A 14,051-nucleotide genomic window follows, 5' to 3' on the forward strand; every position below is an offset into this window, starting at 1 on the left:
AAGGGGCATGTCATAATAGTGAATGCAATGGCAGACTCTATGGAGAGGGGCCCAGAGGAGGTGAGTGTGTGTGTGTGTGTGCACATGTGTACGCGTGTGTGTGTGCGTGCACGCCTGTGTGTTTGCGTGTGTGGTGACATCCGGTTTAACAGCGGCAGGGACCTAGAATCTCAGATGACTGCTTGTCTGTCTGTGAAGGTGTCTCTGGGGCTGCTGGTCTCATCTATGGCTGGGAATATTTAGGGTTTGGCAGACTGGGATGGTGACGTCCTGTATCCTCAGGCTGGGGTGGAGTTATTAACAAAGGGCCATGGCTGTGTTTGACCCTTTGAGATTCACTCTGAGACCTGAACCCCATTTGGAATGGTGGCTGGGAAGAGGCAGGGGTCTTGATCAGACCATTTGTGGTCTCAATTCCTAGTCTGAACTTGAAATAACTCTAGCACACACAGAAGGAATTTGTCCCTCCCTGGTCCCACGCACCAAGCCTGTAGCTCCTTGTGATGTGGGGACTCTTGAAGAGAAGCTGAGGCTTTCCTTGCTGTTTGCTAGAAGGAGAGAGAAGGCTTTTCAGTGTGAGGCCGAGGGTGCCTATGCCTGGCAACAGTGGACCCAGCAGAGGAGGCTGCAGGGTTTTCAAGTCTGGGTGGTGTGTATCAGCTTAGGCTTGGTCACTGGCCCCAGTGGGGCCCTGCTCTTTGTAGTGAGTGACCGCTACTTCCTGGGCTGAATTTCTTAATCCTGTCCATGCTCTGGGGGCTTCTGCCCTTCTTAGTAGAAGGCAGTTCCCCTGGTCTGGGGTCACTTCAGAAGTGTCCTCAGCTTGTTCTTATTTGCTGAGAGGCGCATTTTCATCTGAGAAATGAAGGCCCAAGGATGACCTTTGAGTTTCTAGGACCCCAACTTTCTCACCGACATAGTGGGGGATCATGAAGTAAATTCTTTTAGCTGAGGGTGTCACCAAAACTTCTACACAATCTTGGGCTACCATTGACCCCAGAATTCCAACATCTTGAGGTCACATGATTCCCACTAAAACACAAATTTATTTGCCTAAAATGTTAGTTCCTCCATCTCTACCCTTTCATCCGCGAATGATCCCCTGCTTCCCCTTGAACCCTGTTCGGCAGTTGAGGCCTCTAAAATGGAATCTCCTTGCAGAATATTAGTATCCTTGGTTCTTCTTCAAGGATTTGTTCTTCTCTAGAAGTTTCTATAGAAGACTGACAGTTGCTGGGCGTGGTGGTGCATGCCTTTAATCCCAGCCCTCGGGAGACAGGCAGGTGGATCTTTGTGAGTTCGAGGCCAACCTGGTCTATAAGAGCTAGTTCCAGGACAGGCTCCAAAGCTACAGAGAAAGACTGACAGTTATTTCAATCTCTATGGCTCAGCCTTAGGGACAGCACCAATGTTCTCCTTGGGAACCCATAGATACAGTCTGTCGAATCATCACTCTTTCCCCAGCGTGGACCCCCAAATCCTCTTCCTTTCTTTGCCGTTGTTGTGCACCCACCTGCTTTCGCTGCGGCTGCTTCTCACTGTCCTCACATCTGCTTTCTTCAGCATTAGTCTCCGTGTGCACCTCCGTCCCCCTCCGAACCGTAGAGCGAGGTTCCCCTTCTTTCACTAGCTGGATGCCCCTGCTCTGGACTCCTTGCCTTCCTGTGTCCTCCAGAGCTTTCTCCAGTATCACTCTTCTCCATCCTGAGGCCTTGCCATTCTTCTACCATGGGACTTCTTTTCTTTTTCTTTTTTTCCCTCCTCTTACTTTTTTGAGACAGGGTCTCTCTGCTTAGCCCTGGCTGTCCTGGAATTTATTATGTAGATGAGGCTGTCCCCAAACTCACAGAGATGTGCCTACCTCTGCCTTCTGAGTGCTGGGATGAACTGCTGGGCATCTTTAATGAAGTCACTAAACATGCTGAGGACCCATGGATCACCATCTTCATAGCTGCGAGTTCTCTACAATTGCACTTTTTTTTTTCTGTTTCTCTTCTCTTTCCATTTCTTCTGAAATTGCATACTGGTTTTTACCTTTGCCCCTAGAAAATGTCTCTCTTCTAGTTCCTTACATTATCTAGCCCCTCTGTTAGCAACACACCCTAAACTTGGTTTCTGTGGCTCCATCCCTTTGCAATCAGCTTCTGATGTGGTTTCTCTGGCTTTCCCTGGTCTTGTTTCTCACTTGCCCCTGATAAGCCCCTGAGCTGATCTTGTCCTTGGTTGATTCTGTTCTTGCTCTGCACACCCCTAGCACGAATATACCTGACACTTTCTGTGATGACTGCATTGAGGTTTCTGGTTCTCAGGCCTGTTATCTGATCTGGCAGCTCAAACTCCAGCCTCTCACATCCTCTTTGGTGCTTGCTCTGCAGGATGAGACTTCCCTAACACCTCTCCTAACACCTGGTTATTCTCAGAACACCACCCAAGAACACCGTGTTCTCCATCATGTTGTGGGTTCCGGAGGGCAAGGTCACATCCCTTTGTTCATCTTCCTGTCCCTAGCACAGGTCCTGGAACATGACAGTGTTCATTAAGTGTATATTGAGTAAATAAATGAATGAAATTCTTATCTCAAAGTTAAAGAGTTGCACAGCTGTGTATTTTGAGTATTTTTGTTATAACAGTCAGCAAGGCCCATTAAACCTTCTGTGTTTGCGGGCCATGGCTTCTTTCCTTCTGACAGTCTTAGAAATTTCATGAAATTTCCTGTGACGATGGAGAGGACTTATATCTGTGTCATCCAGTTTAGTAGTCACTAACAGATTATGACAACCGAGCACTGAAGTAATAGTAAGGATATAAGATTTAGTTTTATTTAAGATGAATTAATTTATTTTTGCTTGTTTATTTTGTTTTTTGATTTACAAGACAGGGTTTCTTTGTGTAATGGTCCTCACTGTCCTGGAACTCACTTTGTAGACCAGACTGGCCTTGAACTCACAGAGATCCACCTATCTCTGCCTCCCAAGTGCTGGGATTAAAGTCGTGTGTCACCACAGCCAGGCCAATTAATTTAGGTATAATTAGGGAAGGTGGCCAGTGGCTACTTCATTAAACTGTAATTTCAGAGAAATACCTTGGTGTTGTTTTAAGAGCATGGATGCTGATAAAAAACTACTTAACTTTGCCTTCTTCGCAGCTCTCCTGATCAGACTGGTTACTCCACCCCTGCCTCACTTTCCTAGTTTCTCTCTCTGCCTAGGTTGGCAGTGAAGATTGGATTTTTAACCTATAAAGCCGTTAGGATAGCACCAGGCCCATCAGCCGTGTCTAAAGAAAACTCCATAGTGTTATACTGGTTGAAGTCACATTTCTGCCAGGGTTTCCATTTTCCCAATTAGAAAGGCAAGGAGTGGGCCATGGTATGGTGAAATTATTGGCTTTGTCAGCAGTGGGAGTCAACTGTACGCATGTCTCCTAGCACCACGCTTACCCATACCACACTGACAGATAACTGGAAGTTGGCCATGACAGGAATGTTAAGCCCATGCTTGTTGTCTTAAGCTTAGAATACCTGTGTTAACTATAAGACAGGAGTGACAGAATGGATCCTTAGGATGTTAAAGGGGTCTCTGCTTAAGCAGGAGTGGAGACTCACTCTCAAACCTCTCCCCCCTCAGAGCCACACTGAACATGTTCAAGTGATGGAGGTGGGTCTTGTATTAATCTGTTGCTTTCATTGGTTAATTAATAAAGAAACTGCCTAGGCCCATTTGATAGGCTAACCCTTAGGTGGGTGGAGTAAACAGAACAGAATGCTGGGAGAAAGAAGCCGAGTCAGTGAGTCGCCACTATTCTCCCACTTCAGACAGACGCAGGTTAAGATCTTCTCTGGTAAGCCAGCTCATGGTGCTACACAGAATATTAGAAATGGGTTAGATCAATATGTAAGAGCTAGCCAATAAGATGCTGGAGCTAATGGGCTAGGCAGTGTTCAAAAGAATACAGTTTCCGTGTAATTATTTTGGGGCATAAGCCATGTGGGCCCCGCCACTCATATTACAACATTCAAGAGTTCTACGTGCTACTCTCACCACGAAGCCACCTGCACCGACCGAGGTGAGCCCACGCACTAACCAGACATAGCCACGGCTTGGTGACTCTCTCGGGTCTGCCTCTCTAAAGATCTGAGATAGAAAACTGTTGAGACCTTCACCAAGGCCAGATGATTTTCTTACCGAGTATTTCATGTTACTTCGCTTACAGCATGTGAACCCCTCATAAGCACCTGCTGCCCCTGGGCCAAGTCCAAACTCCTTTCCAGAGTGGGAAGGTTCTCCGCAGAGACTCAGTTCTGTCTGTGTCTTCTCACGTATGTCCCCATTTATCACAGCCATTTACAAAATAGATAGCTCTGGATGCTCTCGACCCTCCTGTGATTCTCTTCTGATGCAGAACACTAGAAAATTGCGGATGCTCAACATGGATATAAAGAGTGATCCAGGGCCAGTGAGATGGCTCAGTGGGTAAATGTGCTTGCCAATAAGCCGGACAGCCTGAGTTCAACTCCCAGCTCCCACAGAGTGGGAGGAGAGAACAGACTCCTGCGAGTTGTCCTGGCCTCCACAAGTGCACAATGGTACCTGCACACCCCCTTCCCCAGGTAGATAAATGAAATGTGAAAATAAATAAACAAGAAAGTACCCAGAAGTTTGAGCATAGACGGTGTTAGAGTCTCTCCTCCTTTACCTTGCCAAACCACTTTCTTTACCCTAATAGAGTCAATTATGAAGAAAAATTCAAAAGAGAGAGAAACAAAAACAGAAAGAAAATGGCATGAAAAGGAAGCAGATATTTGGTGGACCTACTTAGTGTACATCAGCCGTGAACGCGGTCTCACAGGATAAGCGCCCCCGTTGGTGAAATGTCTACAGGCTAGGCAAAGGCAGAGACGTTAGTGTGTGCACACTGTGTGTGAGTGTGTTGGGGTGGGGTGAAGAGAGGAGGAGCCAAGGACGGCAGATCTCATCAGCAACTGTCTGTTCAGGCACGGAGTTCTCCGGGTGCCCGTGCAGAATCCGAGTTCAGCGCCTCCCAGGACAAAATATACAACCTCTCCCCAGCACAGAGCTAATTTCAGTGCAAGACTCTGTCAGGAGTCGTTTTGAGGGATGTTTTCTGATCCCTAGAGACTTTGCTGAAAAACCTTCAAAATACATTTTATGGCTTCAAAGCCAAAGAACCTAGTTACCTGCTGGCAGACAATGCAAACCTCTTTTTCCTGTGCGGACACTCAGCTTGGTTTCTTCAGTCATGACAGTTTCTGTCAGTTCTCTGAATATCATGCTGTTCTAGTTCTACTCTGATGCTGTGCCGTGTGTCTCTCTTTTCTTCCTATTTCTTTTTCTTTCTTTCATTTTGGCTTTTTGAGACAGGGTTTCTCACTGTATCCCTAGATGTCCTGGAACTCACTTTGTAGACCAGGCCAGCCTTGAACTCACAGAGATCCTCCTGGTTTTGCCTCCTAAGTGCTGGGATTAAAGGCAAGCATCTGACTTCTTTCTATTTCTTAGATGTTTTGTTTGGAGGTAGGGACTCATCTAGCTCAGGCTGGCCTCAGACTCCATTTGTAGTTGAGGGTGGCTTTGGACACCATAAGCCTCCGGCCTTCACCTCCCAAGTGCTGGAATTACAATCATATATTGTCATGCCTGACTGTTACGTCTACTTACAACATGTATATTCATCTACTTAGCTCTGCAGTCTAGAATTTATTTCTGTGACTGGCATATTGGTGTATGCTGTTGGATTTTATTTTTCACTGTAGCTGCTAGCTCTTTGCCAAGGCTTCTACAGGCTGGGATACTTCTAGCACTGAAAGACTATGCAGGTGGTAATGGTAGAAGTGGGCAGCAATTTGGTGTCTGAGAACTGGATTATTTTGCCATTGCTCCTCAAATTGGGTGGGCAGACCTCACAGTTCTGGAGGCTGGCGGTCTAAGATCCAGTGTTGGCAGTGCCAAGTTCCCTCTGAGGGAGCAGGGAAAGCATCTGGTGCAAGGCTCTGCTGGCTTCTGAGAACCCCTTGATGCATATCGACACAAGGCCAGTCTTCACACAGATGCTCCCCGGGTGTGTCTCAATAAGGACGTTGGCCATATTGAATTAGGAGCCCATTATCTTTTCCCTATGGTCTTTGATAGCTGTAATAACATGTTTCTAAATAAGGTCACGTTCTGAGCGACTGGGCATTAGGATTTCAGTGTGTGGATTTCTGGTGGTTGCTGTTCAACTCATACCAAGCCCCTAGCAGTCTGGCACAAGTAGTATTTAGGGGGTTGTTTCCATTTTCTGCTTCCTGCTTCTGCCCACATTGTGAAGGAATTCCACCCATACTGCTTCTGTACATTAAGCCTTCCAATAAGAGAAAAAGTTGTTCATTTGGTAGCTGAGGGGCCCAAGCTTTTAGAGCCTGTCCATTGATGGGTGTGGGTCACTTGTCGCTGTGTTTATGACAGTGCCTCTCCCTTGCCTACCTGGTCTTCCTCATCCCTGTCCTTATGAAGAGACACCCTCAGACTCACTGAGTCCTTCTGGCTCCAGCTTCTTGCCCTCTTCTAGCAAAGAGAGGGCATGCTGGTCACTCCACAGATGCAGCCACATTTGGAATTCTTGTCAAGGACATCTGAGTCAGGCTGGTGTTCAGGGTGAACAGTACACCACAGATCTGAGCTGGTAGAGTGACTCACAAATTATAATTACAAAGTCATATGTGACCAATGTTCACTGAAAACGCCCGGGCTCGGAGTGTAGCTCAGTGATAGAGTTTATGCTCACGTGTGCAAGGCTTTGTGTTTAATTCCCAACACACACACACACACACACACACACTAAAAAAAGCATTGCCACAATGAAAAAACTCTCAAGAAGAAATACTTTCAAAACAAAGGTAACTTTATTGCATAAATTTTACACTGTAAAAGAATAGGAAACGCAGCCTTTTCTAAATTCTCTTGCTGACTCTCTTGTAGACAATGTCGCCCAGTGTCATGGTCTGAAAGTCAGAAGAGAGATTATGAAATATTTTCTTGATGGTAATTGTAAAAGAAACAAATAATAACATCCCCAAATGTGTTCACACATGAGACAACTTAAAAAATTTCCGTTTTCTTTATGGGCAGAGGAATGGTTGGCAGCTTTGTCTAAAACACCATGCAGTATCTTGCCATTTCTCTTGCTCACGTGGAGGGCTGCCCTGCCAGCCACTGAACTGTTTCCTGAATCAAGGACAGCTATAGGAAAACCATCTGGAGACGCCCAATCTGTTGTCTCAAAATTTCATTACGATCTCTTACGGCACATTAACTGTGGCTGAAGAGAAGGATATGTACGTGGATACACTGGCAACTAGACTGGAACATAGAAGCGGCCCTATGATTTTCCTCTTAAACATGTGAATGAAGCACACAAGAACACTGGGCATGTGTTTGCGTGACAGGATGCTTGCTTAGCATGCTCAAAGTGTCAGCACAGCAGGGAAAACAAAACCCATCAGTTGTAGGGCTGATGCTGAATGGTCCTTCCCTCCTTCTCAGGTCTCTGATTTTGTGTCTAATATTATCAGCTGGGAAAGGCGCTCCTTAGCTCCAGCAGTCACTCCCCCCGCCCCATAGGCTGGAGTCCTGGTTTTACACTGTAGGAGACAGGAAGGCTAGAGGAGATGCATCTGGACTCAGTCCAGGGTGATTTCTCTCTGCCTACCTGTTCTACTGTGAGAGTGAGGTAAAAAGTGAATGTTGCTGCATGATTGACACCCCTAAGAGATGGACCCAGTTCTGGGGGACCTGTCTGCCACTTGACCAGCTCTCCTGGCCATAGCCTTACTTCTCCATTTAGAAAAGTGTTGTTTGAAAGAGGCAAGACAACATGTATCCACTCCAGGGTACGTAATGGATTCTTTTAAGTGGCAGATGGCACAGACAATGTCAAGGTCTCGAGGAGAAAAAGATGGAGAATGAGCAGTGTTGTCCAGTTGACCCTCACCCTTTACGTCTCCACTCCCCTCAAACACTGGGATGGCAAGACCCGAGTGCTACTTACATTGGTGATTGTGTCACCGTTGAGTTCCGTCACGGACTTCATGCCTTTGAAGCTTGTCACCATCTTATTGTCACCTTCCATCTTCACCACTGCCTGCAGGGAAGAGAGGTCAGGCCTAGCAACGGAGCCAGTGGGGTTGTTTCCCTGCATGGTAACAGCTAACAATGAGTCAAACGTCCTGCTCATCACCAGTTCTCTAGGGCTGAATGGAAATTTATGAGTGAAAGAGAATGTCAAATCTGCCTGAGTGGTTCTGCCCTGAAAAATAAAAACTAAAATAAAATGTAAACTCCCATTTCTGAAGCTTACAGAGGGAGGTTGTAGCAAGAACTCCAATCACCAGCAGCTGAGGGGACACAGTCTGCTTTGGTAGATATTTAGTCTTTCCTATTGTGGTGCCACTTCCAAGCCTTGTATATCAAGGATGGCCGTAAGCAGAAGCATAGCTGTGACTAGGCACAGTGCAGCGCTGTAATTCCAGCACTCAGCAGGCGGGAGCGGGAAGATACTGAGTTTGAGGCCAGTCTGGGCTACATGCAAGATGCTAGAGGAAAAAAAATATGAAGAAAGGAGGAGATGGAGGGAAGCAGGGGAGGGGGAAAAGGTCAGGAACAAAAGACACAATGTCCAAAATCTGCCTCCACAATGGGTCGTTAGAAAACCCAGGACACCCCAAACCTCGCAATGAGTGGGTCAGGAGAACTCCCCTCCGCTCTTCACCTTGAAATAAAGGCAGAAACAAGAGCAACCTGAAGAGGCAGAGACTCCTGCTGAGCCCGAGGCACAAGGCTGCCAGGAAAGGCAGGAGCAGACAGAGCAGACACACAGTCCACTGGCTACCCTGGGCTGCGCAGGCTTCAGAGGGAAGGGCAGGTGAGAGAACCCGCAGCCCCAGATCTCTCTGCTATCACCTGTCCACAGCACCCACAGCCCACAGCCAGTTGGTGCTGCTTCCCTGAACCACCGCCCTGAGGGGGTGAAGCTGCCCTAGCTCAGATTTTCACTGAAACCTATTTGCCTCAGTTCCTGAGCTCCCGAGCTCCTGAGAGCCAGGAGCACTGTGCCTGGGAGACCCTGTGACTGAGAATCTCACCTTGTGCCCTATTTCCCCCACGTCCTCCATAGTGAGAGCCCAGACATCTCATGATCCCTGAGACAATGAGAAGTCTGTTCTCAGAGCTCTCCGTAGCTTCTGCCTGATCTGGGTTCAGTGATGTGGTCACTGTTAGGAGAACTTCTGGGAAACAGGAAGTGGGACTACATACCTTGACCTTTTCTCCACTCATGGTCTCCAGCTCGCACTCCTCCCCCAGGGTGAACTCGTTGTGGACCACTTTGGGGCCGTAGGTGAGGGTGAGTTTGACATGTTTCCCATTATGCACGATTTCTGATATCCCCTTGATGTCCCTCCCCTTCTGGATGAGGTCATCAGGCAGACCTGGAAGAGGGCATGTATGGTTAGAGACGGGAGAAGCAGAGGAGGTCACTGCGTGTTCCTGAGGCATGTACAGTTAAAGACAGGAGAAGCAGAGAGACCTGGAAGAGGGCATGTATGGTTAGAGACGGGAGAAGCAGAGGAGGTCACCACATGTTCCGAGGCCTCACACGGTTACTATATGGTAGACCTGTGAGCAGTGATGCCTTTGGTGTCTGACAGGGAAAGTCAGTGGCCTGCTCTTATTTTCCCAGTTAGTCTTATTAGTTTTTGAGGCAGGGTCTCTTGTAGCCTAGGCTAGTCTTAACTCACTGTATAGTTGAGGGTGACCTTGAGCATCTGATCCTCCTACTTCCACCTCCCAGTGCTGGGATTACAGTCATATGTCACCATACCTGGCTTATATGTTCTGGGGACTGAACCCAGGGCTCCATGCATGCTAGGCAAGCACTCTACCCACTGATCTGCCTTCCCAGCCCACCAATTCATTTGTGACAAAGACCCCCATTTGGCCTCAGCCCCTTTCCTTTGTGGCTCCATACTCTTTACTCCTTCTCCCTCCTGATTTCCCCCTTCTTCAGTGGCCTTGTTCTTAGAAGGGGAACACTTCATCCTCTTCCAGGATGTTTATCTTCCAAATCAAACGGCCCCACGCACAAAGTGGGACCTTGCCAGACAGCCTTGCTGTGGTCTTTGGAGTCGTGGCTCTTGTGGGTAATGTATAAAAGTCCTTGGCCCTGGAGTAGGGCTTTGCAGATTTCAGAACAAATCTGTGCCTTTTCTTGAATGGAAATCAGGAGGTCACGGAGTAGAGCACCCTCTGTTCAGCTAGGGGGTCCCCGCGCTTGAGAGCCATGTCTTGTCCACAAAGGCAGCTTTCAGTCCTGGGGTGGCCTGAGTGTCTTCCTTTCCCTGCTCTTGCTTTTCTCATCTCTTCCCTATTGGTACCCTCCTTTGTCCCACTTCACCCTCTGCTCCCAGGACTCCCTCTGGTCCCAGGCTCAGCCTTCACCACCACAGTCTTCCCTCCTATACCCTAGGAGACACAGAGTATCTAAATAGGGTCTCTGGGACCCAGCGCCTTCTTCTCACTCCAATTCAAATATTTCCTGTAGGTGACCCTTGTCATAGCTACTTCCCTTTCTTGGCCTCAGTTTCCTCAACAGTGATCAACTAAGTTTTATGGTAAGTATTAAATATGGCTGTTGCAATGCCTGGAATAAAGTCATACATATTAAGGGACACTTCATTGCATTTATCCTCAAATAACTGATCAGTATTGTAGCCTTGTCTCTAAATATCATTCAGGATTATAGCTGATCTCATTCTGTCTCCCTGGTGTATGTATGAGCATAGTGCTTGAGGTATGGTTAGTTTTGAGGCAATGATTGCTAGAAAAATGAATGAATGGATGAGAGAATGAACAAAGCCATGAAACAAAGAACCAGGAGACGCATGTCAATCTGATTCAGTGTCATTTCCACTGCCTCCCAGTGGCCTTGTCCAGTGAGGAACAGTGAAGTAGCAAGAGACCAGGAAAGGCACTAAAGCACTCCTCAATCTGGGATAACCTGGACCCTTCCTTCCACCTCAACATCAGACCTTGACTAGCTGCGGATAGCAGGGCTAGACCCTCACTGCTGTTATATCAGCTTTCATGTCCCATCCAGCACTCACCCATTGCCTTCATGAAGGGCTCAAAGTTCTCTTGGCTCTGCAGTTGGTACTTGCCGGTGAAGTTCATGGTGGCGATGAGACTCCCTTTCCACAGCTGACCACAGCAGCTCTGCCTCCCATGCCACCCACTGTTGGCTATTTTATAAGGGGCTTCTTCCTCCTCAAATATAGGCCATAGGTCAGTGGTTGTCGATTTCTTTATGGCCAGGTTCAAACATTAACTCCTGAGAGCAATGGTCAACGATAAAAATCAGAATGGGCAAGGCAGAGGTTTGTTCTAATTCAGCAAACATTACTGAGTGCCAATCAAGCACAAAGCTCTCTGTAATGTCGCCTTTACGGGGACTTACCACCACTAAGGAAATAAGTGTGTGCGCTCACCATGCATGTGCACTGATGTATGTGTGCAACAGACATATGTCAATCATGTCTCTAACAATGTACATATGTATACATACATACCTAGATGTGTATGTTCGTACACCTGTATGTATACATATCTTTATATACAAATGCACACACATATATGTATACATAAATACATTTATTTATATGCATGTTACATGGGGAGAAATATCTTTGAACTCAAAACCTTTTTCACATAACCTTATGTTTGTTTCTTAACCTTTTGTTATACAAACATAATTTTACGTACGTCTCATCAGTCCCTAGAGCTGTTAGTATTCCGAGAATTCTTTCTCAATGGTTCTGGGTAGTTCCACACCCTAGGCAGACTTCCCTTTTGAAATGCTAACAGGGCATCTATGCTCAGCGTCTGTAAAGTCTTTACAGCAGCAGTGTAGAAATTTCGATGTGTTTTGTTGGGTAGAGACAAGTCAAGGGAAGGAAGAAGGCATTGCCTGCTGACTTGTCCCACCCCTGCCTCAAAGGCAGGAGCAGGGAACTGGAGTGATCCAGGGGAGTTTGGTCTGACTGGAGCTGGCCTTGGGCAGAGGCATAGGGATGCTTCTCCCCTATGGAGATGGTGCTCTTCATCCCCCAGGTCTAGCATCTGAGACACCATAGCCTGCAGCCTTCATCACCATAGCCTGCAGCCTTCATCACCATAGCCTGCAGCCTTCATCCTCCAGTCCCCTCTCCCTTGAGGCTACATAGACTGTTACAGATCAGAACCTGGACTGTTTCATTCCTCAGCTCTAAACCTCTGGTGGCCCCTCATTCTCTAGTGGTCACAGTGGACACATGGAAGGTCCCTGTGTCCACTGTCCTGGCTGTGATGACTGCTCTCAAAGAACTTACTCTTTGCTGTCATAAGCTCTCACTTTTGTCTTGGAAAATGATGGTCATTGTCTAGACGTCTAGGGTGACTGCTAGGCTTTCAAAAGCCAGTCCTAGTCATACCCCCTTTCTCTGGAGGTCACAGGGCCAGCCAAATGTGTCGGGGTGGAATTTGTGTCTCTTCTGCTCTTTCCTCCCTCGCCCGGCTAGTGGAGAACATTATACAGCCCCCACCACAGCCTGCCTCCTCCATTCAGCTGGGCTGACTTTTCCACGTTCTTCCTCGGCATTTCCCAACGTCTGGCACATGAGATGAGCTCAATCAGTGATGTTTCAGCAAAGAAAGAAACATAAGAAGATAACGAGGCCGCGGCTCTCGTGGTTAAGAGGTAATGAGAGATATGGAGCAGTCGGGTCAGCAAACCAGTCCTGTAATCAGTGAATCATAGGAGTCCAGAAACAAGGAGCTTCGGGGGCAAGTGTGAGTGTGTGTGCGTGTGGGCATGTGTGTGCTTCGTGCGGATGCGGCTGGGCTGAGAGCCAGTGGAGAAAGATGGGAAATTGTTGCTCCAGGCTGATAGCCCACTCCTCTCTTCCCACCCCAGTGTTCTCTTTCCTCTGCATCTCTGCTGTGTCATCCCAGACTGTGCTGAGCCCATGGTGGGAGATTTTTACATAGCATCCTCTCTGTTCCTGGACTCTTCCCTCCCACTCACATCATCAGCACCAAAAATATCAAATGCTTATCCGGTTCATCTGCCCAGCAGGTCTCTACTCCACCTAGGAACTTGCTGGGTTGCAGTGACTACATCTAGGCCACAAGACTCTAGTCCGGCAGATCTGCAGTGGGGATGAGAGTGAGGAATTTGAACTGGTGAGAGCTCATGCCAGAGGCACCAATGCCAGGAAGACAGCTTGGAACCAACAGCCCTGCAGTTCACAGTTCAGATGTATCCTGTCACCTTAGTACCCTCACACAGACTCCCACAACCTCTGGAGTCTACAGCTTCTAGTCCAGCCAAGCATTTAAAGTCTGAATCTATACACCACATGCTCAATGCCTGAACCTTTCTCACTTACCCTGATACGTAGTACTTACGTGCACTTGTTATGGAAGAAGTCCTTGCCTTTGGCACTATGAGAGCAGAAGCGTTAGTTGAGTGTAGCATCACAGATTCTGTCCCCAGCCCAGACAACCACTCCACTCTGCTTCCCCTGCTTAGTCCTCTTCCAATAGTGTTGAGGACACGTTGAAATAATCCACGGGAGAAAGATACAGACAAGCACACAGATTAAACTAATTTAGAGTATATGGATCTTTTAATTTTGGTTGGCAACCAAGAGTGAGCCAACACCTCAGAGTCTCTTGGTACTGAAGCTCAGGGAGACACATTTTAAAAGGCAAAACTCACAAAAATAATAATGTATATCAAAGCTAGGTGAGTGTCAGACTAAGCCTGAAACATTTATTCTGGCAGAACCTAATAGTTACTTCAGACATAAGTAGTGATGATTTCTTTTCACTTATATATTTTTCTGTTAGTTTAGTTTATATTATGTTTGTGTAAACTTAATACATCTGGGCCACAGTCAGGGTCATGGAGATCTCACGTGTTGCCAAGGCATGTGTGACTGCTGTGAGGTTTAGGAGGTC

At 47.3% G+C, this 14,051-nt stretch overlaps 1 protein-coding gene across 1 annotated transcript; it reads right to left on the reverse strand.

Moving 5' to 3' along the window:
• Positions 1–6,885: 6,885 nt before the first annotated feature.
• Fabp1 (fatty acid binding protein 1) lies at positions 6,886–11,382 on the reverse strand. Its single transcript, XM_057785247.1, has 4 exons — positions 11,159–11,382; positions 9,312–9,484; positions 8,047–8,139; positions 6,886–7,000 (listed from the first exon to the last, which is right to left on the reverse strand). The coding sequence occupies exons 1-4, from the start codon at positions 11,223–11,225 to the stop codon at positions 6,950–6,952; spliced, it is 384 nt and encodes a 127-aa protein (XP_057641230.1). The 5' UTR covers positions 11,226–11,382; the 3' UTR covers positions 6,886–6,949.
• Positions 11,383–14,051: the final 2,669 nt, after the last annotated feature.

The sequence above is a fragment of the Chionomys nivalis genome, chromosome 1 (genome assembly GCF_950005125.1).
Source record: "Chionomys nivalis chromosome 1, mChiNiv1.1, whole genome shotgun sequence".
Classification (NCBI taxonomy): Eukaryota; Metazoa; Chordata; class Mammalia; order Rodentia; family Cricetidae; genus Chionomys; species Chionomys nivalis.